This window comes from Paramisgurnus dabryanus, chromosome 7 (assembly GCF_030506205.2).
Source record: "Paramisgurnus dabryanus chromosome 7, PD_genome_1.1, whole genome shotgun sequence".
In the NCBI taxonomy this organism is placed as follows: domain Eukaryota; kingdom Metazoa; phylum Chordata; class Actinopteri; order Cypriniformes; family Cobitidae; genus Paramisgurnus; species Paramisgurnus dabryanus.
The window spans coordinates 29665168-29686057 of NC_133343.1; the positions used below are offsets into that span (position 1 = coordinate 29665168).

Here is a 20890-nt window from a genome sequence, read left to right on the forward strand (position 1 = left end):
TTAATTTTACTTCAGAGGACTTTTATTCTGCTAGTATTGCACTTTTAAAGTTTCTAGCTAAATCCTACCGTCAGAACAGCGGTACAGTATAATAAAAGTTTTTTTAAGGTTGTATGTGTTTTTATCATTTTGTGAATGTAGTATTTGGCTAGTATTTTTTCAACGATCTCTATGGTCCTGATGCGAGAATAAGCACACGCCCCACCCCCTGCCAAATATTGACCAATCAGAGAAGACCGGTGCCAGGCACGTGTGTCCCTGGACCCCTGCAGCATCACGCTGCACACATCTGCAACACTCACAAGCTCGAGAGAGAGAGAAACTATGATCTGCTCCAATGGTTTACCGAGTAAATGTGCAGGATTAATTTGCAGCCTACGGATTCGTTGCGCACACGCTATTCATCAGACGGATTTTTAATCCCGATTGCTTGTTTTCTCTGAAAGACATTTATCTACAGAAATCTGAATTAAAGCAGACGAAGGTGATTATTGTGTGAATACTCGAGCATCACAGGATGGCTGATGGCAGCGCTGAATGCAACATCAAGGTGTTGTGTCGCTTCCGACCCTTAAATCGCTCTGAAATTCTCCGTGAGGATAAATTTATCCCTTCATTTCAAGGAGATGATACTGTCATCATTGGGGTGAGTTTCTATATATTTATATTTAATGAAGAGCTGTTTGTCTGTAAAGTGACGCAGATGGGTTCACAGTCTAAAATTATCTTCAAAGTTTCAATACCACACTCCACCAGATGTCCATGTAAATGTTTCATGCATTGCTCATTAGTTATGCATACTAATCATCTGATCAGATATGTGTATCAGATATATATGTTATTAAATTTTATATAATACAATATCACAGAATAAGAACTTAATAAGAACTCAAACACATAAAAACTCCTTCCTCACTGCTGTAAGAGATGTGAAAACCTGAGATCTCAGCACAATGCACAAATGTTCCCACAGGAGTACAATAGTGTCATTTACACACTCACACACACACACACACTGATGGATGACTGCTTTTTCAGTGTAGATAGATAGATAAATAGATAGATTTATAGATAGATAGATAGATAGATAGATAGATAGATTTATAGATAGATTTATAGATAGATAGATTCATGCACACACTCAATGAGAAGGATTGAATTTGATGAATTCAGCTCTGAATTGTGCTCTCTGTTCATTTGCATACACACACACACACCTCCACCTACAGACAGACATGCATGCATACACGCAAACTCCACACGCTTCATTGGTGAGGTCTGTCTATAACATAATGATGAAAACTGTATGTTTGACTGTCTGTTGATATTTTTGTGTGGTAAACAGCAGGGAAAACGGCGATTAATGCAAACAAACCATATGATTATGTATAGTTAAGATAGAAAAATAAATAATATTTATAAACTTTAGATAAAACGGTTATGCTGTCACTTAGAAGAAGCTGCTGGGCAGCATGATCAGTCTGCATAACAAGGTAAAAATATGACCCATACCTGACTAAATACAAATTCATCAACTCTTTAAAATGTATTGATGTGGCACACTGTGTACTAAAGTAAAGGTGGATGAGACGCACTGCTGTTTAAAACACAGACAGAAAAGTTTTTATGAGAAAAGAGACATTGATCTTCTCAGCATTAATATGAAAATAATCACAGTGCTTCTCTTTGCTGCACATACTGAAAAAAACAAACAAATGTGTGCTAGTATTATCTGTGTGATACCTGCTGTTATTGATGACTGTATGTATGTGTAGTTAATACGTTTTAGGAGACATGGGCAGATAATAAGTATGGACAAAAATGCCACAGCAGTGAGAGAAAAGCACTCTGACAGCCATTCAGTGTCATTTGTGTAGATGTTAGCGTTCCTGTGATCTGATTGGTTTAGATTTGGACATATAGTGCCTATCTGATTTGATTATGTTTAAGGACACAACCTGAATGAGACACCGTGTATGAGTTCCAGATCAATGGAGCTGTAATGACACTGTGTTTATTTCTTTGTTGAGGTCGGTGAAAGGTTTATGTTTATACTCCCTGCCGTAAAAAAATCAATTCAGCACAAATATTGTTTGAGTGACTAACACAAAGGCTGTGAAATATGACTTACTGCACAGCTGGCAGTACAAAGGGAAATCTGTCGCACTAAAAAAGGTTGCTGACTCTCTCTCTTCACATTTTTTCACCAATTTTACTCTAGATTTGTAGTGCAAACACACACAAGATCTCAAGGAACTGTGATGGGTCAAATGTGGGTTTTTGTTAGACCAAACCTTAAAAAAAAACAACTTCAAAACACAAGTTAAAACTCTGAATGAGAGATAGACGAGTAAAGAGGGATACATGAATGAATAAATTAAACTGCATGAAGAATCTGCTAATTTGAAATAGACAATTAAACTGCACCACATTTATATTGGGGGGATTTTTGGTTTTCCTTTGCTATTTTTATGTTATTTGCTTTTTTGGTTTGGATTATGTAAACCATTTATGTGCATATGCAATAAAAAACTACATGAAGAAAAGAGAGAATGAGACACAAAATGGAGGGTGTGAATAAGCCAAGAGAACAAGCATAAAACAAAGAAAGAGAGAAATCTAGAAAGAGAGCGAGAGAGAGAGCTCATTTACTTTCTCTGTTTCAGGAGCTCTGCAGACTGATCAGTTTTCAGCATTATACATCACAGCTGCTGTCTGTCTGACCTCAGAACAGCTATAATGCAGCTGAAAACTAATGCTGAACACAATACTGCTGTCTGCAGGTGTAATCATATATGAACCCAATAACAATAAAAAGTGTTTGATCGACAACAACAGTAACAGTAAGAGTAACAGTATCAGTCCTCAAACACAAGCAATAATACATGAACTAAATGTATAACATTTTCTGAACAGTGTGATTTATCTGTGCTGAAGTCCCAAACATGAAGTGTTGTTGATGGTTAACACGGTGGGTGGGCAATATTTTTGGATAGCAGTCAATAAATGGTCCAGATATTACAATAAATATCTTTCGAATAAAATGTTCAGTCATTGCATTAGGTCTGAATGGATAGCATTCAAGATGACCTACCTGCCTGTCAATTGTGTAGATAAGTTAGTGGTAATATAGGTTATGACTGGTTATGGCTTTGGTCAAACATATGTTCACAAATGGACTGAATGATTTATGTGTGTAAAGATATTAAAAATACATTCAGATATGACTGTAAACGTTGTTGAGGCCCTGTGTGTGTTTGGTGAAGTTTGTAGATCAGATGTTGTTGTGAAGTGTGTTTGATTACTGTGTGTAATTCATATCCCAGTGTGGCCGTTTATCTGCACAGGTTTGTTATTGTTCAGGGTCTCATCGGATCATACGCTTCATACAGGACACATTTATATCTCAACCAAATCTTTCAAAAGCCTCTTTCATTTTCTGCCTTTTTACTTTCTGTCCAGTGTTTAAACAGCAATTAAAAAAACTTTTATATATTAAATCCATGATACTGTTTGGGAGTGGGGCACAAACTAACACAGCGTTAATTGTAACACGACTTCTTTACATATTTATACAGGACTGAGCAATCTGTTTCTCTTATTGTCAGAAGATCTCCGGTGAATTTGTGAAAGTTTTGATGTGTTTTGGTTAAGATATTGAACAAAGAGTGTTTTGGAGGCATGAAAGTAAATTTCATCATCTTATGTTTATGTTTTTTTTATTTCTGAGTTGTGTGTGTAAGTCACCAAATCCAACCTTATATTATTTTAATCAATACTATTCATCAAAATGATAACTGATAATACAATATCAGAGGAAATAACTCACAATAAGGATTTTTCCCTTTTTTTGAATGAAAGAGACAAAGCCAAAAAGTGTTACTTTGTGCCCCGCTCCCTCTATATTAAAATTCCCTCTCTGCAGATAATCATAAGCTAATTCAGATAAAACTCGACAACTAATTCAGTTTTGTAAATCTGTAGGTGGAGCTATTTTTAGTTGGTACAGATGAAGAACAAACTAGAAACTGTAATGTATACAGCTACACCATCTGTCTCTCTATACACATCTCTGTTATTTTGATCATATTTATTCTGTCTATATATTTCTTATATGAAGTGGGTATGAACAGTAGAAAGATGAAGTTGTGACTGGACAGATTATATAACATCAACTCTAGAGTTATCCCAGCGTATCCCACAACCCTTTATGCATTTTCTCCTTTACTAAGTCATTTGACATTTAGCAGATTATTTATACATATTAAAACGGTTTATTATCTTATTTCTGCAGGCGTTATAGCAACACAATTAAACCATAAACACAGCGTGACCTCAATTATAATAAATCAAGTTTATGATTTCTGCAGGCAGATAGCAACATAAGCTCATCAGTGTGATGTTTTATCTAAAGAGCAGATGAAGACGCTGTAAAATCGCTGAGCTCTGCGTTCTGCACACCAGCTGTGTGATGCTTAATATAAAGTTTCTATGTAAATGTCCCGTGTTCTCAATCTGAGGTGCTTGAATAAATGAGTTTACCTCAAATGTCCTACAGACATAATATATCTTTGTAATATGTTTGTGTTTTTCAGAGCAAATCGTATGTCTTTGACAGAGTTTTTCCTACAAACTGCACGCAGGAGCAGGTGTACAGCGCCTGTGCTAAGCAGATTGTCACAGGTGAGTCTGTATTCACGTGATTAAGGATATATATTGCTAGTGATATATTAATAATATGAATGGATGACTGACTGATGTTTAATGGAGATATGTTTAGATAAGTTTTGTTATGAAGGCTCTCTGTAGATGTTTGATGTCATCTTAAGATCTTCTCTGTGTTTCTCATGACAGATGTTTTGGACGGATATAACGGCACCATCTTTGCTTACGGACAGACATCTTCTGGTAAAACTTACACCATGGAGGTACGACACTTTCATGTGATTCTTGTGTAAGGAACGGACATTAAAGTTTTCTTTTCTGAAAGTTTCCCTCTCTCACTGAAGCTCTGGATCTGATTTGTCTTTGTGCATATTTAAATCTGAGACACATGAGAGTGAATGATGTTTCGTGGTGTTTAATGCGCTGTATTCATGTAGATAAAAGGTTCTGCTGTGTATGATGATTTTCTGTGAATAATAACTGTCTTATAGTCTTAAGTTTCTGTCTTATATGTTAGTAATAAAGGACTTCAAATGTTCAATACATGATGATTATCCAGGGGGATGAATTGATTCAAATCAAAGTGATTTTATTCTATTCTCTCTCTTCTCAGGGAAAACTACATGATCCTAACGGCAGGGGAATCATTCCTAGGATTGCTGAAGACATCTTTAACCACATTTACACCATGGATGAAAACCTGGAGTTTCACATTAAGGTGCTGATGATGGATTTATATTCACACGTGTTTATTTTTAATGAAAATTTGATATAGTCTGGCCCTCTATCATATATTCTGTCTTCAGGTTTCATATTTTGAAATCTACATGGATAAAATTCGTGACCTACTTGATGGTAAGTTTAAGTATGTAAATTATTTTAAATATTTACATGGCTTCAGAAATACATAAAACATCATGTGCAGCATAGAGATTGATGTCTTTACTTATAATCCTTCAAATATCAATGAAATAATAAAGTTAAAGAGAATTTATTGAGAAATATAACTAAGCAGTGATGATGATGATGATTGGTCCAAACACCACAGCACTACAGATCTCCAACACTTCAGTCACATAAATCCCATTGGAGGCAGTGTTGGGGGTAACGCATTACAAATAACGTGGATTATGTAATAATATTACTTTTCTGAAGTAACGAGTAAAGAAACGCATTTCTTTATAAATGTACACGTTAATATTTCAGCAGAATTACACACTCTTTGTATGCGCGCCTGAGCAGGAACGATTTGACTCACAGACGGAGATGGAAGGCCAGAGCTTGACATTTTTGCGATGGAAAAAGCAATTTCTTAATGCAGATCATCTCAGTCATATAAAACACCTGCAAGGCCTTAAAGAGATCAAGCCTCAGACAAGTAACAAAAAGTAAAGCAAAAGTAACGTACGTATTACTTTTCATGAAAAGAAACTAAGTAACGCAGTTAGTTACTTTTTTGGGTGAACTTAATATTGTAATACATTACTTTTAAAAGTAACTTTCCTCAACACTGACTGGAGGAGAATTTAAATGTTCATCACATGTACCTGTGATATTTAACACATAACAGGGGGTACTGCAGGGCCTTTCTACAAAGAGTTTTCATTAAGCATGTTGCCCGCAAAATCGTACAATTATTATCTTAAAACAAATGTACTCATTACAGACAATCCCTTAAGCGGATCATCTGTATTCTGCTGTCATCACTGAATGAGTCATGAAACAATCTGAGAGAATATCTGCAGAACTAAATAAGAGACACAGACAGACAGATATGAGGACAAATGAGATCTCTCTCTCCCTCTTTCTTTCTAAAACACTGAGATCAGGTCACTCTCTTTATCTCTCTCTCTCTTTCTCTCTGTATTTCAGTGACTAAGACAAACTTGGCTGTTCATGAAGATAAGAACAGAGTTCCCTATGTGAAGGTGAGATTAATTATTCCAGTGCAGCAGCACAAGAGATCTAAACACTCAATGCACTGATATTACATCTAAAACAGGGGTTCTGTGTGGTTGCCAAGTTGTTCCATGTGGATGCTAGGATGTTCTGTGTGGTTGCTAAGGTGTTGCTATGTGGATGCTAGGATGTTCTGTGTGGTTGCCAAGGTGTTGCTATGTGGATGCTAGGATGTTCTGTGTGGTTGCCAAGGTGTTGCTATGTGGATGCTAGGATGTTCTGTGTGGTTGCCAAGGTGTTGCTATGTGGATGCTAGGATGTTCTGTGTGGTTGCTAAGGTGTTGCTATGTGGATGCTAGGATGTTCTGTGTGGTTGCCAAGGTGTTGCTATGTGGATGCTAGGATGTTCTGTGTGGTTGTCAAGGTGTTGCTATGTTGATGCTAGGATCTTCTGTGTGGTTGCCAAGGTGTTTGCTATGTGGATCCTAGGATGTTCTGTGTGGTTGCCAAGGTGTTGCTATGTGAATGCTAGGATGTTTTGTGTGGTTGCCAAGGTGTTGCTATGTGGATCCTAGGATGTTTTGTGTGGTTGCCAAGGTGTTGCTATGTGGATGCTAGGATGTTCTGTGTGGTTGCTAAGGTGTTGCTATGTGGATGCTAGGATGTTCTGTGTGGTTGCCAAGGTGTTGCTATGTGGATGTTAGGATGTTTTGTGTGGTTGCCAAGGTGTTGCTATGTGGATGCTAGGATGTTTTGTGTGGTTGCCAAGGTGTTGCTATGTGGATGTTAGGATGTTTTGTGTGGTTGCCAAGGTGTTGCTATGTGGATGTTAGGATGTTTTGTGTGGTTGCCAAGGTGTTGCTATGTGGATGCTAGGATGTTTTGTGTGGTTGCCAAGGTGTTGCTATGTGGATGTTAGGATGTTTTGTGTGGTTGCCAAGGTGTTGCTATGTGGATGCTAGGATGTTTTGTGTGGTTGCCAAGGTGTTGCTATGTGGATGTTAGGATGTTTTGTGTGGTTGCCAAGGTGTTGCTATGTGGATGCTAGGATGTTCTGTGTGGTTGCCAAGGTGTTGCTATGTGGATGTTAGGATGTTTTGTGTGGTTGCCAAGGTGTTGCTATGTGGATGCTAGGATGTTTTGTGTGGTTGCCAAGGTGTTGCTATGTAGATGCTAGGATGCTCTGCGTGGTTGCTCAAAGGTCACTCCACACTGTAGATATATGATTCTGGGCTTTCCTTTAATGTCAATCAATGGGATTTTTCTACTGTTTATTCCTCTGCAAGGTGAGTCGATGTGAAATAGACACATATTTATCTCTGCACAACAAGCTGTCTAATGTGATGTATCACTCATGCAGTTATATTTAAGAGATCTTGTGACTGATGGTTCTATTCTCCATATGTAAATAGACCGAGCTGAGCCTGAGAGTTTAGGCACTGGTGATTTATAACAAACTCAATCTGTTAATGTTGAATGTGTCTGTAATCTGCTGATAAGAATTCTATTTGGACAACAGATCAGACGGATCACTTGCTATTATTAGATAGATAAAGTCATCATGACAATGAGTTTACTGTGTTTTACAGGGCTGTACCGAGCGTTTTGTCTCCAGTCCTGAAGAAGTGATGGATGTCATTGATGAGGGAAAAAGCAATCGGCACGTTGCTGTTACAAGTAAGGTTTTCCAACACTCATTTATTCACCCTGGTACCAGCAAAAATACCATGGTAATACAGTGGATATTTCGACATGCATATGATGGTATGAATATAAATACAAAAACTGCATTAAAGATTTAAAGATTTGGTTTCAGATGTCACAAAAGAACATAAATAAGTTTAATGTTGACTTAAAGACTATATTATGACTGATCTGAGATCAGTATTTAAATGTGTTTTCTGTATCAGATATGAATGAGCACAGCTCCAGGAGTCACAGCATATTTCTCATCAGCATCAAACAAGAACACGTGGAGACCGAACAGAAACTCTGTGGGAAACTTTACCTGGTGGACCTCGCTGGAAGTGAGAAGGTATCAGAACATGTGTGTTACACAGATCACGTGTGTGTGTGTGTGTGCGTGTGTGTGTTTGTGAAGAGATTTGTATAATGTGGTGTAATCTGTCTCAGGTGAGTAAGACGGGAGCTGAAGGGTCAGTCCTGGATGAAGCCAAGAACATCAATAAATCTCTGTCTGCGTTGGGAAATGTTATATCAGCTCTGGCCGAGGGCACAGTAAGTCTAATCACTTATAGATCGACTACAGGACAAAACAACAAACCATTGTAATACAAGTCTAATGAGTGAACATTAAAGTGTAATAATAAACATCAATGACTGATGAAGTACTTTAACAAATCATGCTTTATATTTCTGTTTTAAAACTCTCCAGAGAAAATGTCCTGCTCATAGATTTCCAAGTGTTTCTCTGTGAATAAGATTTACGTTTGCTTTCACTGAGAGATGAGTTAAAATGAGTTTCTTCCCATCACAGATGAATATTGTACCTTACTGTATATTAAAACAATAACCTTAATGAACCTGAAGGAACACACATGAATCTTCCTTAATCTAAGTTTCCGCTGTTGTCTCTCTTTCTCTCTGTGCAGAAGACTCATGTACCATACAGAGACAGTAAAATGACTCGGATCCTGCAGGATTCACTGGGAGGAAACTGTAGAACCACCATGTTTATCTGCTGCTCACCATCATCCTTCAATGATGCTGAGACCAAATCTACACTCATGTTTGGACAACGGTAACACACAGACACACACATGCGCACACAAACACATGCACTAACTCACACACGCATGCATGCACGCTCACACATACACGCTCACACATGCACAAACGCATACATGCACGCACACACAAAGCAACACATGCACAAACACACACACACATGCTTGCACGCTCACACAAACAAACACATACACACACACACACACACACACACACACACACACACACACACACACACACACACACACACACAGACACACACACACACACACACACACACACACACACACACACACACACACACGCACATTCTGGTTTCCATGTTTTTTGGGGACATTCCATAGACGTAATGCATTTTATTCTGTACAAACTGTATATTCTATTCCCCTTACCTGCCCCATTCCCTAACCCCAACCATCACAGAAACCTTTCTTGTACCTTAGATTTTCAATAAACATCATCTTGTTTGATTTATAAGCTTGTTTCCTCATGGGGACATCAAAATGTCCCCACAAGGTCACAAAAACACTGGTATTCCTATCTTTGTGGGGACAATTGGTCCCCACAACGTGATAATTACCAGGTACACACACACACACACACACACGCACACACACACACACACACACACACACACACAGACACACACACACACACAGACACATACACACAAACACATACATGCATGCACACACAAACACTCAGTCAGTCAGTATCAAACACTTCACAGAGATCTCTCTCCCTCAATTTTCAATTTAAGTGTGCTTTATTGGCATGACAAAAACTGTTAATTTGTGTTGCCAGCATTTGCAGCTGGGCTGCGTAGAAATAAAAGTAAAAATAAAATCTCTCTCTCTCGGTCCGTTTCTGTCGGTCTCTCAGTGCAAAGACTATAAAGAACTCAGCGTCTGTGAATGTGGAGCTCACCGCTGAGCAGTGGAAGAGAAAATATGAGCGAGAGAAAGAGAAGAACAAGAGCCTAAAGGAGAATCTACTGAGACTGGAGACAGAACTTCAGTGCTGGAGGAACGGTGAGAATCAAACTCATCATCAACAAAGAAAAACAAAACCATACAAAGATTTGAAAAGCTTCATTCACTTTTTCCAATAGATCCTTATCAAATATTTTAGGTTTTAAGAATAACTGTGATTATGAAAGGGTGTTGTTGTGTTTCAGGTGAATCTGTATCAGAGACCAATCTCAGTGGTGTTATTCCTCTTCATTCTGATCTCAGTGACGAAACACATCTAGACAATCACAACAATACTCAAACAAACTCAACATCTGACAAACTACCAGAGGATGAGATACAAAATCTTTACAAACAACTCGATGACAAGGTCACAAAATACACACACACAAAATAAATTCAAAACATGTCTAATAAAAGAGAAAAGGTGAGGATGTAAATAGATGTTTTCTCTTTGACAGGACGATGAGATTAATTTACAGTGTCAGCTGATTGAGAAACTAAAGAAACAGATGCTGGATCAAGAAGAGGTAAAACATTCAAAATGAAATGATAGTGCACTCTTTACTGCACAATATATACTCTTTACCTTTGACATTAATACAATTTTATGCACAAATATTTTTTGCCAGCAGAATAAAACATTGAGTCGATTATACCTAGCTCATTCAGGTTTTTTATTTAAGAAAGAGTATGCATACTGCAGGAATGATGCATATATATGTGTGTGTGTTTGTAGCTGTTAGCATCATCTGAAGGTGACAGTGAGCGTGTGCAGTGTGAATTAAGTCGTCTGCAGACCGAGAGCGACAGCGCTAAAGCAGAAGTTAAAGAAGTTCTTCAGGCTCTTGAGGAGCTCGCTCTTAACTATGACCTGAAGATCCAAGAGGTTGAAGATAAGACCGTCCATAACCGACTGCTCACAGAAGAACTCGCTCACAAAACTGTACGACTCTTAACACACATTCTCAAAAAACACAACACAACACTACAGAAGTCTTCGTATTTAACAAGAATTGTGTAGAAATTGCTGCTATAAGAGCACATTTAACATTATATTAAATCACTGCTCATTCTTTGATTCATCGCAGTCGGATGTGATGTGTTTGGAGGCGGAGTTTTCACGGCTACAGGAAGTGAGCGGTCAGCAGAGGAAACGCATCACTGAAGTATTAAACATCCTCATGAAGGATCTCAATGATTTCAGCTTTATTCTGGGAAATGAGGATATCAGACTGGTGAGAGGTTTTACAACACGACAAACATTACAATAGAAACCAAACATTTCTACACCAAATACAGACAAAGAATTGATCTATATATATACTTTCAAATATAATGTGGTCTCAAATTTTAAGACTGTCTGTCTGTCTGTCTGTCTCTCAGCCGTGTGATCTATCAGGTGTGTTGGAGGAGGAGTACGCTGTGGTTTGTGTGTATGTTAGTAAAATCAAATCTGAGTTGAAGTCGGTGGTGAAGCGCTGTAGACAGCTGGAGAGTCTTCAGTCTGACTGTCATCGTAAGATGGAGGAGACGGGTCGAGAACTGTCAAGCTGTCAGCTGCTCATATCACAGGTCCAGAAACTAACACAGACACACACATGTGCGCGCACACAATACAGACTCACAACTGTGTGTGTTTGTGTGTTTCATCAGCACGAGGCAAAGATCCGCTCCCTGACAGAGTACATGCATAATATTGAACTCAGAAAGAGACAACTGGAGGAAAACTATGACTGTCTGAGTGAAGAACTCGCCAAACTACAAACTACAGGTAAACCACACACACAAACACACATGCACATTATTACTTGATGTTCTGTTCTGTCAGTGAGTCCGTATGTGTAATAATAACTTTACTGATTGTGTTTGTAGAGAGCGTTTCAGAGGATCAACAGCGCACTGAGGAGTCTGGACGTGTGAAGGTACTGTAATCTCGAAATAACTGAGTGATAAAGGCACAGTATGTAGGATTTACACCACTACAGGTCACTGTTTCACAATATTACACCACAGGACTGTTAAATGCTTTATTATAAAATGGGCAGTTCTGGTTCTTCATTCTGATTGGTTGAAATGCGTTCTAAGCTGTGATAAAATACCCCGGTAACCCCACGGTTCAGACCGCATTACAAAAGGAATAAGCCCCGCAAAGCAGTGCATTTTGTGTGTCAGTGCTTTACATTGTCACCTAGCTGCCTGGAGTGCATACTACCTTGAATATCACACACTTTTGCGTCACCATATGCACACAGATTCCCCCGCCCCAAAACGCTTGTATAAATGCAGAATATGTGTCACTACCCTTACAGATTCTGCTGTATTAAAGTGAAGATATTTCAGTGTATTTCAGTGTCATCTGTCTGTGTTGTTTAGCAGAAAAGCGACGTTCAGCGTGAGCCTCAACACAAGCAGCTGGGACGTCTGCGTGATGACATCAACCACAAACAGAAGATCATCGATGAGCTCAGAGAGTCAGAAACTCTTCAGATAAACAGACATTAAATCTGTGTGTGGTTTCACTGCTATTTGTTGATCTGTTGTGTTGTGTGTTTGTGTGCAGTGATAATCAGAGGATGGGTTTAGAGCTGGAACAGATGAGAGTCGAGTTTACTGCGCTCAAGAACCGAGAACACGAGAGGAGCATTCAGCTGAAGGAACTCAAGTGAGAGATTCACAATCACTGCAATATTAAAAGATGATTGATACACAAATGCGATGAAACAAAAGAGTTGTGTGTTATTTCTGTAGATATCTGAATGAACGTCATGAGCAGGCTAAACAGGACATGAAGGGTTTGGAGGAGACGGTTGTGAGTATCCATCATACAATGAGTCTTCAAGAAGAAATGATCTTTATAGTATATTATGGTGATCCGTCTTTGCTTAATTCATCTCAATGAAAAGGCCAAAGAACTTCAGACTCTTCACAACCTGAGGAAGTTATTTGTTCAAGACCTCACGACTCGAGTTAAACAGGTGAGTTAAACCTCAGACACGCTTTACTGATGCTGTCTTCTCACTTTATCATCATCCTCATTATCTTCATCTCGGTCTCAGAGCTCTGAGATGGATCCTGGTGATAGTGGAAGCTGTTCAATCCAAAAACTGAAGATTTCCTTTCTTGAGAACAACCTGGATCAGCTTACAAAAGTTCACAAACAGGTTTAGAGATTTACATTCATGCCTTTCCCATTTAAGCTATGCATTTGATTTGTTCCCTGGGACCTTTGAGCTGCTAATGCAATGTTGTACCTACACAAATAGATGTGTTAAATAAAATATTCAGTACCTTTACAATAAATATTTGGAAAGTTGCTGACTGAAAAAACTTCTTGAAAAAGCCAGTTAGGAAGTACAAATACATAAATATTGCAAACCATCAAGAATCTGAATGAATATCTATATATTAACTGGATGTTTCTCTTGCTCAGCTGGTTCGTGATAATGCAGATTTGCGTTGTGAACTTCCGAAGCTGGAGAAACGTCTTCGCTCTACGGCTGACAGAGTTCGTGCTTTGGAAGAGGCATTGAGGGACACAAAAGAAGGAGCAATGAAAGATCGCCATCGCTATCAGCAGGAAGTCGAGCGCATTAAAGACGTCATCAGGGCCAGAAATCCATTTAGACGACCTCACGCCGCTCTGATTGGTCAGTAAAATCATCACTGCACTGATTGGTTATGTTTAGGTTGGTGATGTGTCATTAACTATTAACTCTTTCCCTGCCAATGACCAGTTTTTATGGCAATCCATATTTCCTCTATTATCCAGTAGGTGTCGCTCTTACCCAACTTATAAAACACTGAAGCATCCACTGATCCAAAAACAGCAAAACTCTGTGTATGTTTTGATCATCACTCTGAATCTGATCACCAACAAAAGTCCTTTTTGTTCAAAATTTGCTATTTTTGAAGAAACCTACCCATATTTGAGAACAAATAAAGATAGGATGAAACTTTTTTTGTTTAAAAGCAGAGGGTTTGTTCTTTTATTTGATATATTGTTTGTTATATATTTATAGAAGACAGTTTTAAGGCATTAAAATCGTTTTCATAAATCATAAAAAATTCTGGCGCTGGCTGGCAACTAAAAACAAAAAAATGCTGGTGGGGAAAGAGTTTAAGCAAATTTAATGTACACTATTAACATAAGAACTTAATTAATAAACTATATAAAGCCCCATATAACAACTTTATAAAACTAATGAATTAAATTTTTGTTTTTCAGCCAAACCGATTCGTCCAGGTCATTATCCCGCCTCCCTGTCTGTCAATCATATGTTTTCACACAGCAGAGATCAACCAATCACCTTCAACAATGCGATATTCAACAGCGTCATGCAAAAAAACAAATCAACATCAGTAAAACCTGACACGAGCACGTGAGTCACAGAGCACTATCTTATACCAGGCGTAATGCAACCCCAGACACAAGTATTTCTTGCTAGTTTCAGACCAACACAGGTATCATTTTATGTCCAGCGTCAGGTTGTTTAAATAGCACTTGCGTGCATCTGTTCGCCCATGGGTGTGCTGGTCTGACAACTTTTTTTATTTATTTAAAATGATTGATAAATGATGGTAAGCACATGGTTGACAGTGCCCATTGAATTCCATAATATTTGCTTTTTATTCTATGGAAGTCAATGGTTACCATCAGCTGTGTGCTTGCCATCATTTATTAAAAATCTTCTTTTGTGTTCATTAGAAAAAAGAAATTCATACAAGTTTAAAACAACATGAGGATGAGTAAATGATGACAGAATTTTCATTTTTAGGTGAACTATCCCTTTAAGAGAACTGGTACAACTCATTTGGACCATGCACCTGGCGTGCAGACCGTTTTCCCCCGTCATTAAACTAGCAAAAGTGGATTCAGACATGCCCTAAATGCATCTGCGCCATGCACTTAGATTGTTAAAATAGTTCTCACATCTGTTCTGGTTGGTCTGTGATTGGACACAGTTGACTGATCTCAGATCTGTGTGTGTTAACAGCAGGCTGTCAGAGGAAGGGAGACTCATTACAGTAAATCCAACTGAATCCATGGACTCGACTCAGACCCTGAACATCTCTAACGGTAAACCACCGTACCTCCATCACTCCTGAAATCAAATCTTTATACACAGACAGCCGGGCTCACCCTGACAAATATAACAGCTGGAAAATCTCATTGCTTATTTATAAATCAAGAAAGTTTTTAACTCCTAGTCACACATTCATATTTATTTCTGCAGGAAACGTCAATGATAACAGGCAAGTGTTCATGTGTGGCATTTAAACAACAAACTTTATAGTGAACACTACAGCATTGATCTCATTGAATCTCATTCTTCTTCTGTAGTGAAGAATCTCCATCCATCCCTGATCATCAGATCAGATCAACTTCAACAGAAACACAATGTTCATGAACAACAACAACAACAACAACAACACACTGTCAGTTAATCACAGGTAAACTGTACACAATCTTTACTAAAATACTCATATAGTACCATAGAGTAAAAGTATCAGATGACAACACCATTGCACTTTTAGATATAAGACGCTTCTGAATGATCACCATAGATGAGATCAAAGAAATGATTTAAAGACAAGTTATATTGTATATATATAAAAGCTTTGTTGTACCATGGTATCATTTCCAAAAACAACATGGTATGGTACTTCTGCTATGTTAGTGAATTACTGGGACATTTGTTATTAAACATCACTGTTTTACATGCAAAATCCCCACAGTATTTGAATGAAGATGATAATAAGACGTGTTTTTGTTTATTTGATTCCAGATTTGACTGAATTCTCTTCTGTATGTTTGCATGTTAGTTGCCTGCCTGCAGATCTCAGTGATGCTCTGTATATCTTTCATATAGCCTGACACACACACGCACAGGCACACACAGTAAATAAAACAGTATACAGTACAGTAAATAAAACAATGAAACAGTTTGTGATGTGAAGAGAAACATCAAACACATGGCCAGCAGAGGGCTCTGTACTTCTTAAATGTTACTCAGTCTAATGTACAGTACTGTAAAGTGATCCTCTAGTGCAGTGGTTCCCAAACTTTTTCAGCGTGTGGCTCCCCTTGTGTACGGTGCATTCCTTCGCAGCCCCCCAAAGAAAATTTGTGGCAAAAAACTGTTCTAAAACTCAACATTTTATTACAAAAAAAAAAAAACATTAAATTATACAAAAAAGTAGTGCTTTTGGTTAGTAGCCTTATTTTTTTAGGTTTAATTACACACAATTCATGATAAATTAATGTATTTCATAAAATGTCATAAAACTGGGGCCCCCCTGGCACCATCTTGCGGCCCCCAGTTTGAAAACCACTGCTCTAGTGTACATCATGTGTAAGATAATGTAGTGTAAAGGTGAAAGGTGTTTTTAAGTCAAATAAATCTGATGAATATGGGTCATTCTCACAAAACAACACATTTCAGAATGTAAAATATTTATTACAGACCTGTAGTGTATCAGGATTTATTTATTATTTCTAAACTTTAACACTGTCTGTCTGCAATACTTTAGTCACAGTTATTATTAATACTAAAAATCTGCATATATAACTAGACTTAATATCAGTTAGAGATCAGCGTCACCCAACCTGTCCCTGGAGGCACCAACAGTGCACTTTTTGGATCTCACCCACATCTGATCCCAGTATTTCCCATAATGAGCTGATGAGTGCATCCAGGTGTGTTTGAATGGGAAGAGTTGGGAAATGTGCATCCAGGAACAGGGTTGGGAAATACTACTGCTGATGACACATTAAGCTAAATATTCCCTTTTAAACATTATTCATGGTTAAAGGTCAGTGCAGAAATGTCTAGCAAATACTGCAACATCATTGTGTTTACAGAAGTTGAAATATCAATCAAATATTCATATAGTAATAAACTTAATAAAGATAAGCAGATTATTGATTCCTGAGAATGACTCAAATATAAATCCACAGACGTTAACATGTCTAACTGTTTAATGTGAAGTTCTGAAGCTATTTGTATGTTGTTGTTAATATTTTTATACTCATATTTAAATGACACAGAGTAACATTACATTAGGCTGGGTATTTGTTATGCACAGATTTGTTTGTATTATTTAGCTGTTTATCAGTATTGTTGTATAACTAAAAACTATAGAGGGAGTTGGAAATGTAGAAAACTGTTTATGATAGCTATTTATTATTCATAAAAGTACGAGAACTGAATGAATTAAGAGCGGGTCAGATGATCAAATATATTAATACATATATTATACAAAAAAGAGGAAGAAAGGTCAAGTAGAATCGATTTTTCATTTATACATTTATACATGACATGTCATTTATAGTAAGTGGGTACTGTCCATAAGATGTTGAATTAAGAATATAAAACACTTAGTGTTTTATAAAACAAATATCATTTCTATAGAGACTAACCGACATTATTTGTACAGTGTTTTATCTCAAAGGTTTCTAATGGAAAACTGTACTTTGCTACAAATTTGCCCCACAAAATGAATCAGACACATCAGTCAGTGTGACCTGTGATCAGATAAAGAATCACGTGGCAGATTTCTAACTCTTTATATCCTGATCTACCAGTCAAGAGAAATCTGACAGATATGAGTGCAAATTAAAAAAGTGATTTCAGACATTTTCCTGATTATAAACACACAATAAATTAACCTTGCCCACAAAAAACCCTGCAATGATCATAAGCCAATCCAGTGTCTGCACAAATATAATATAATAAACTATTTGATCTTTCATGATTGTAAAAGCAGGTATAATGCATGTCGAGAGTATAATGTATTAATGATTTGCTAATTTAATGTGTTATATCATCTTTAGCTTTTTTATGTACCTGTAACTATTTTTACACTCAATGGCCCTTATTTATCATTCTTGCGTAGAAACGGGTGTATATGTTGGCGTAAGATTATGCTTACACTCCTCTCACCGCCTGATTTATGAAACTGTGCGTACCGATGATATTCAGGTGTACGCAATATCTGCCCTTCATAAATGCCGCGGCTAAAAACGATCGTCATTAGAATAACACGCCCATATAAATTCAAGTCTCCGCCTCCCCCACGCCCTCATTTTACGACATTGACACATGGAAGACGGCAAAGAAGACAAACCGGGGAAGTGGAAAGAAACAAAATTATTTTATTTGGGAGTTTAAAGAGCGGGATTAAAGACATTAATAATTGCATGACATTTTGTAATATTTGTATTATTATTTTTATTATTAATGACGCTTAAATGATATTTAGAAGAATAATTATTTATTATTATTATTATTATTATATTATTATCATTATTATTTACTGTTGCCTACATCTAAATTATATGTCTGCTTAATGGTTCGGTTAAGTTTTTTTTAAAATAATATTTTAAAATGATGTAGTAACTTTTGTAGTGTGTTTTTCTGTATTTACATACAGTTGTTTGTTAGCTAAGATCCAGTTTGATACGGAGCTCCGGATATAATTCAAATTAACAATTTGTTGCCACGACATCCACATGTTTTACTAAGCTATTTCATAATTTGAAGTAATAATACTTGTAATAGTAATTACAAAATATTATAATAATTAATTCCAAGGAACAAACTGTTGAATATTGGGAACTAATTTTATATTTATGGCCATACTTTAGACTAAATAAGAAAAGGAAGTGTCCATAATGTAGCATAAAAGATAATTCGTGGCCATGATTTTGTCCGCATGTTATCATATGATCGGATTTATGGCTCCATTCAACACAAGCATTTTACCTTTCCTATTAATGTGTAGCTATTTATTTATCATCGAATGGTATGTAACTAGCTTACCTTTTGATGCATTATTACCATGTTTTCGTAGCAGATCCTTGTGCTTTCTTGCAATGTGCCGCTTCAGATTCCAGGATTGCTAAACTTTTACAGTCTCTCCGCAGTCCCTTTCAATGTTTTCTTTCTGTCCAACTTAACTTTGAATTTTACTTTACATTTATGTATAAGGCTTGAATTCCATAACTTATTGCTAGACGTTTCTACAGATTCTCGAACAAATTATCAAAGGGCGTTCTGGATTAAACGAGCGGTCCTGAGCGAACGGAATTTTCGGAAAAAGGTGCTCTGATGGTATTACCGCACCGCTCAACGCTCCGATCCGCTCACGTGCTCTGCCCTGAAACGGCTCGCAACTTAAGGAATACATATGCATACAAATCAAATGCTTTGGTAAAGTCACACAACATTGAAGTTCATGTTGCATAAAAATAAACACTGAAGTTTATAATTACTATGTTGTAGTTTTTTTTTTTTTTTTTACAGTGGGTCATAATATATCATATATTTTAGTTTGTCAGTGCGTTGTGGTGTTAGGAAGTGTTTGCGCATTTCTGCACTAACTCAAAATGTGCGTACACCACCTCCTGAGCTGGCGTAGGATTTGAGCGTGCCGTACGCCAACGTCCATATTGATAAATCTCAAAGTCACCGTGGTTTTGGGTGTACGCCAGGTGTACGCTGGAAATTTGGTGTACGCACTTTTGATAAATGAGGGCCAATGTTGGGTTGTTTATTTGCAATGCACTTACAGTCATAGTGTTTGCATTATATGAGTTATTAGTGAACAGTGTCACTGTATAGAGCATCTTAATGCATTATAAACTATTCATAATGATTTCATAATGCCTTATAATAAACAATACACGTGTATAATCTCGTAAGTGCAATTTCTATACACACACTGACAAGACATACTGAAATTCATTGCAATACATAAGTCATCATGAATAGGTTTATAATGCATTGTACAGGTTTACTATTATTTTACATATTGTGTTTCTATTGTAACATAAAGAAGATTTAACGCAGTTCTCTAACTGTTATGGACATTCAGACTTCTGCTCTGTTCAAAGTTTCAGATGTGTTCAAGAGAAATAAATTAAAGACTTCATCCTGAGTTATATTAAATAAAGTGAAATCTTCAAACCCTGATAGATTGATGATGTGTATAATTTGTCGATGGACAAACACCTTTGAAAAACATCCTTTGTTTCAATAAAAAGCTTTCAGTTAATATATCATGTGTGTTATGAATATAATGTGTAAATAAATTCAAACTTCATTTTGTAAAATATAGATACGTGAGCTTTCTTTCAATACATGAGATGTTTGATATTTAAAAGAAGACCAAACATGTTACATATTACTCAATGAGGTCATTGTAATGATGTTTGATATTTTATGAAATTACATTCTTATACTTTTTTTGGGGGGGGGGGGGGGCACTAAACAGGAGTGAATATGTAGACAGTATTTGATATAAATATATCAACAGATTTCAGATGACAGCATCTTATATGGCAAATTTTTTTTTTTTTTGGACACAAATATATTTTATATTTATGCTAAATACATTTTGTAAGAAGTAAAGCTTAATTAAATATATTTTAAATTTTGAAAATATAATTAGTTTTAACCTTCATTATATTTCAAAATTTCAGCAAATACATTTCTTATTTTACAGCCTATATGGCAAATAATATATTTTCTATGCCAAAATATTAAAGTTTGTATAAAAAATATAAAATTATAAGCATATTTTTGCAGTTGAAAATATATTTC

General features: G+C 36.8%; 1 protein-coding gene across 2 annotated transcripts; it reads left to right on the forward strand.

The window, feature by feature from the left end:
• Positions 1-286: 286 nt before the first annotated feature.
• kif5ab (kinesin family member 5A, b) lies at positions 287-20260 on the forward strand. Of its 2 annotated transcripts, none has more exons than XM_065272414.2 (29): positions 287-646; positions 4596-4683; positions 4855-4928; positions 5279-5383; positions 5472-5520; positions 6538-6593; positions 8154-8241; positions 8475-8599; positions 8698-8802; positions 9177-9325; positions 10195-10343; positions 10490-10653; positions 10745-10813; positions 11023-11229; positions 11375-11521; positions 11670-11858; positions 11940-12057; positions 12159-12208; positions 12660-12757; positions 12847-12948; positions 13035-13095; positions 13190-13261; positions 13343-13447; positions 13717-13933; positions 14512-14665; positions 15281-15363; positions 15521-15539; positions 15628-15737; positions 16073-20260. In XM_065272414.2, exons 1-28 carry the CDS (start codon positions 518-520, stop codon positions 15692-15694), a joined length of 3039 nt encoding a protein of 1012 aa, XP_065128486.1. In that variant the 5' UTR covers positions 287-517; the 3' UTR covers positions 15695-15737; positions 16073-20260. The 2 variants fall into 2 exon arrangements, with proteins under 2 accessions (XP_065128486.1, XP_065128487.1); XM_065272415.2 differs by having other exon boundaries at positions 12663-12757.
• Positions 20261-20890: the final 630 nt, after the last annotated feature.

Excerpts from the sequence above, each read along its gene's own strand:
- kif5ab (XM_065272414.2), top strand. The coding sequence starts at position 518 with ATGGCTGATGGCAGCGCTGAATGCAACATCAAGGTGTTGTGTCGCTTC. Across the intron at positions 5,521-6,537 it reads AATTCGTGACCTACTTGATG|TGACTAAGACAAACTTGGCT; the intron begins GTAAGTTTAAGT and ends TCTGTATTTCAG. Across the intron at positions 13,934-14,511 it reads ACCTCACGCCGCTCTGATTG|CCAAACCGATTCGTCCAGGT; the intron begins GTCAGTAAAATC and ends TTTGTTTTTCAG.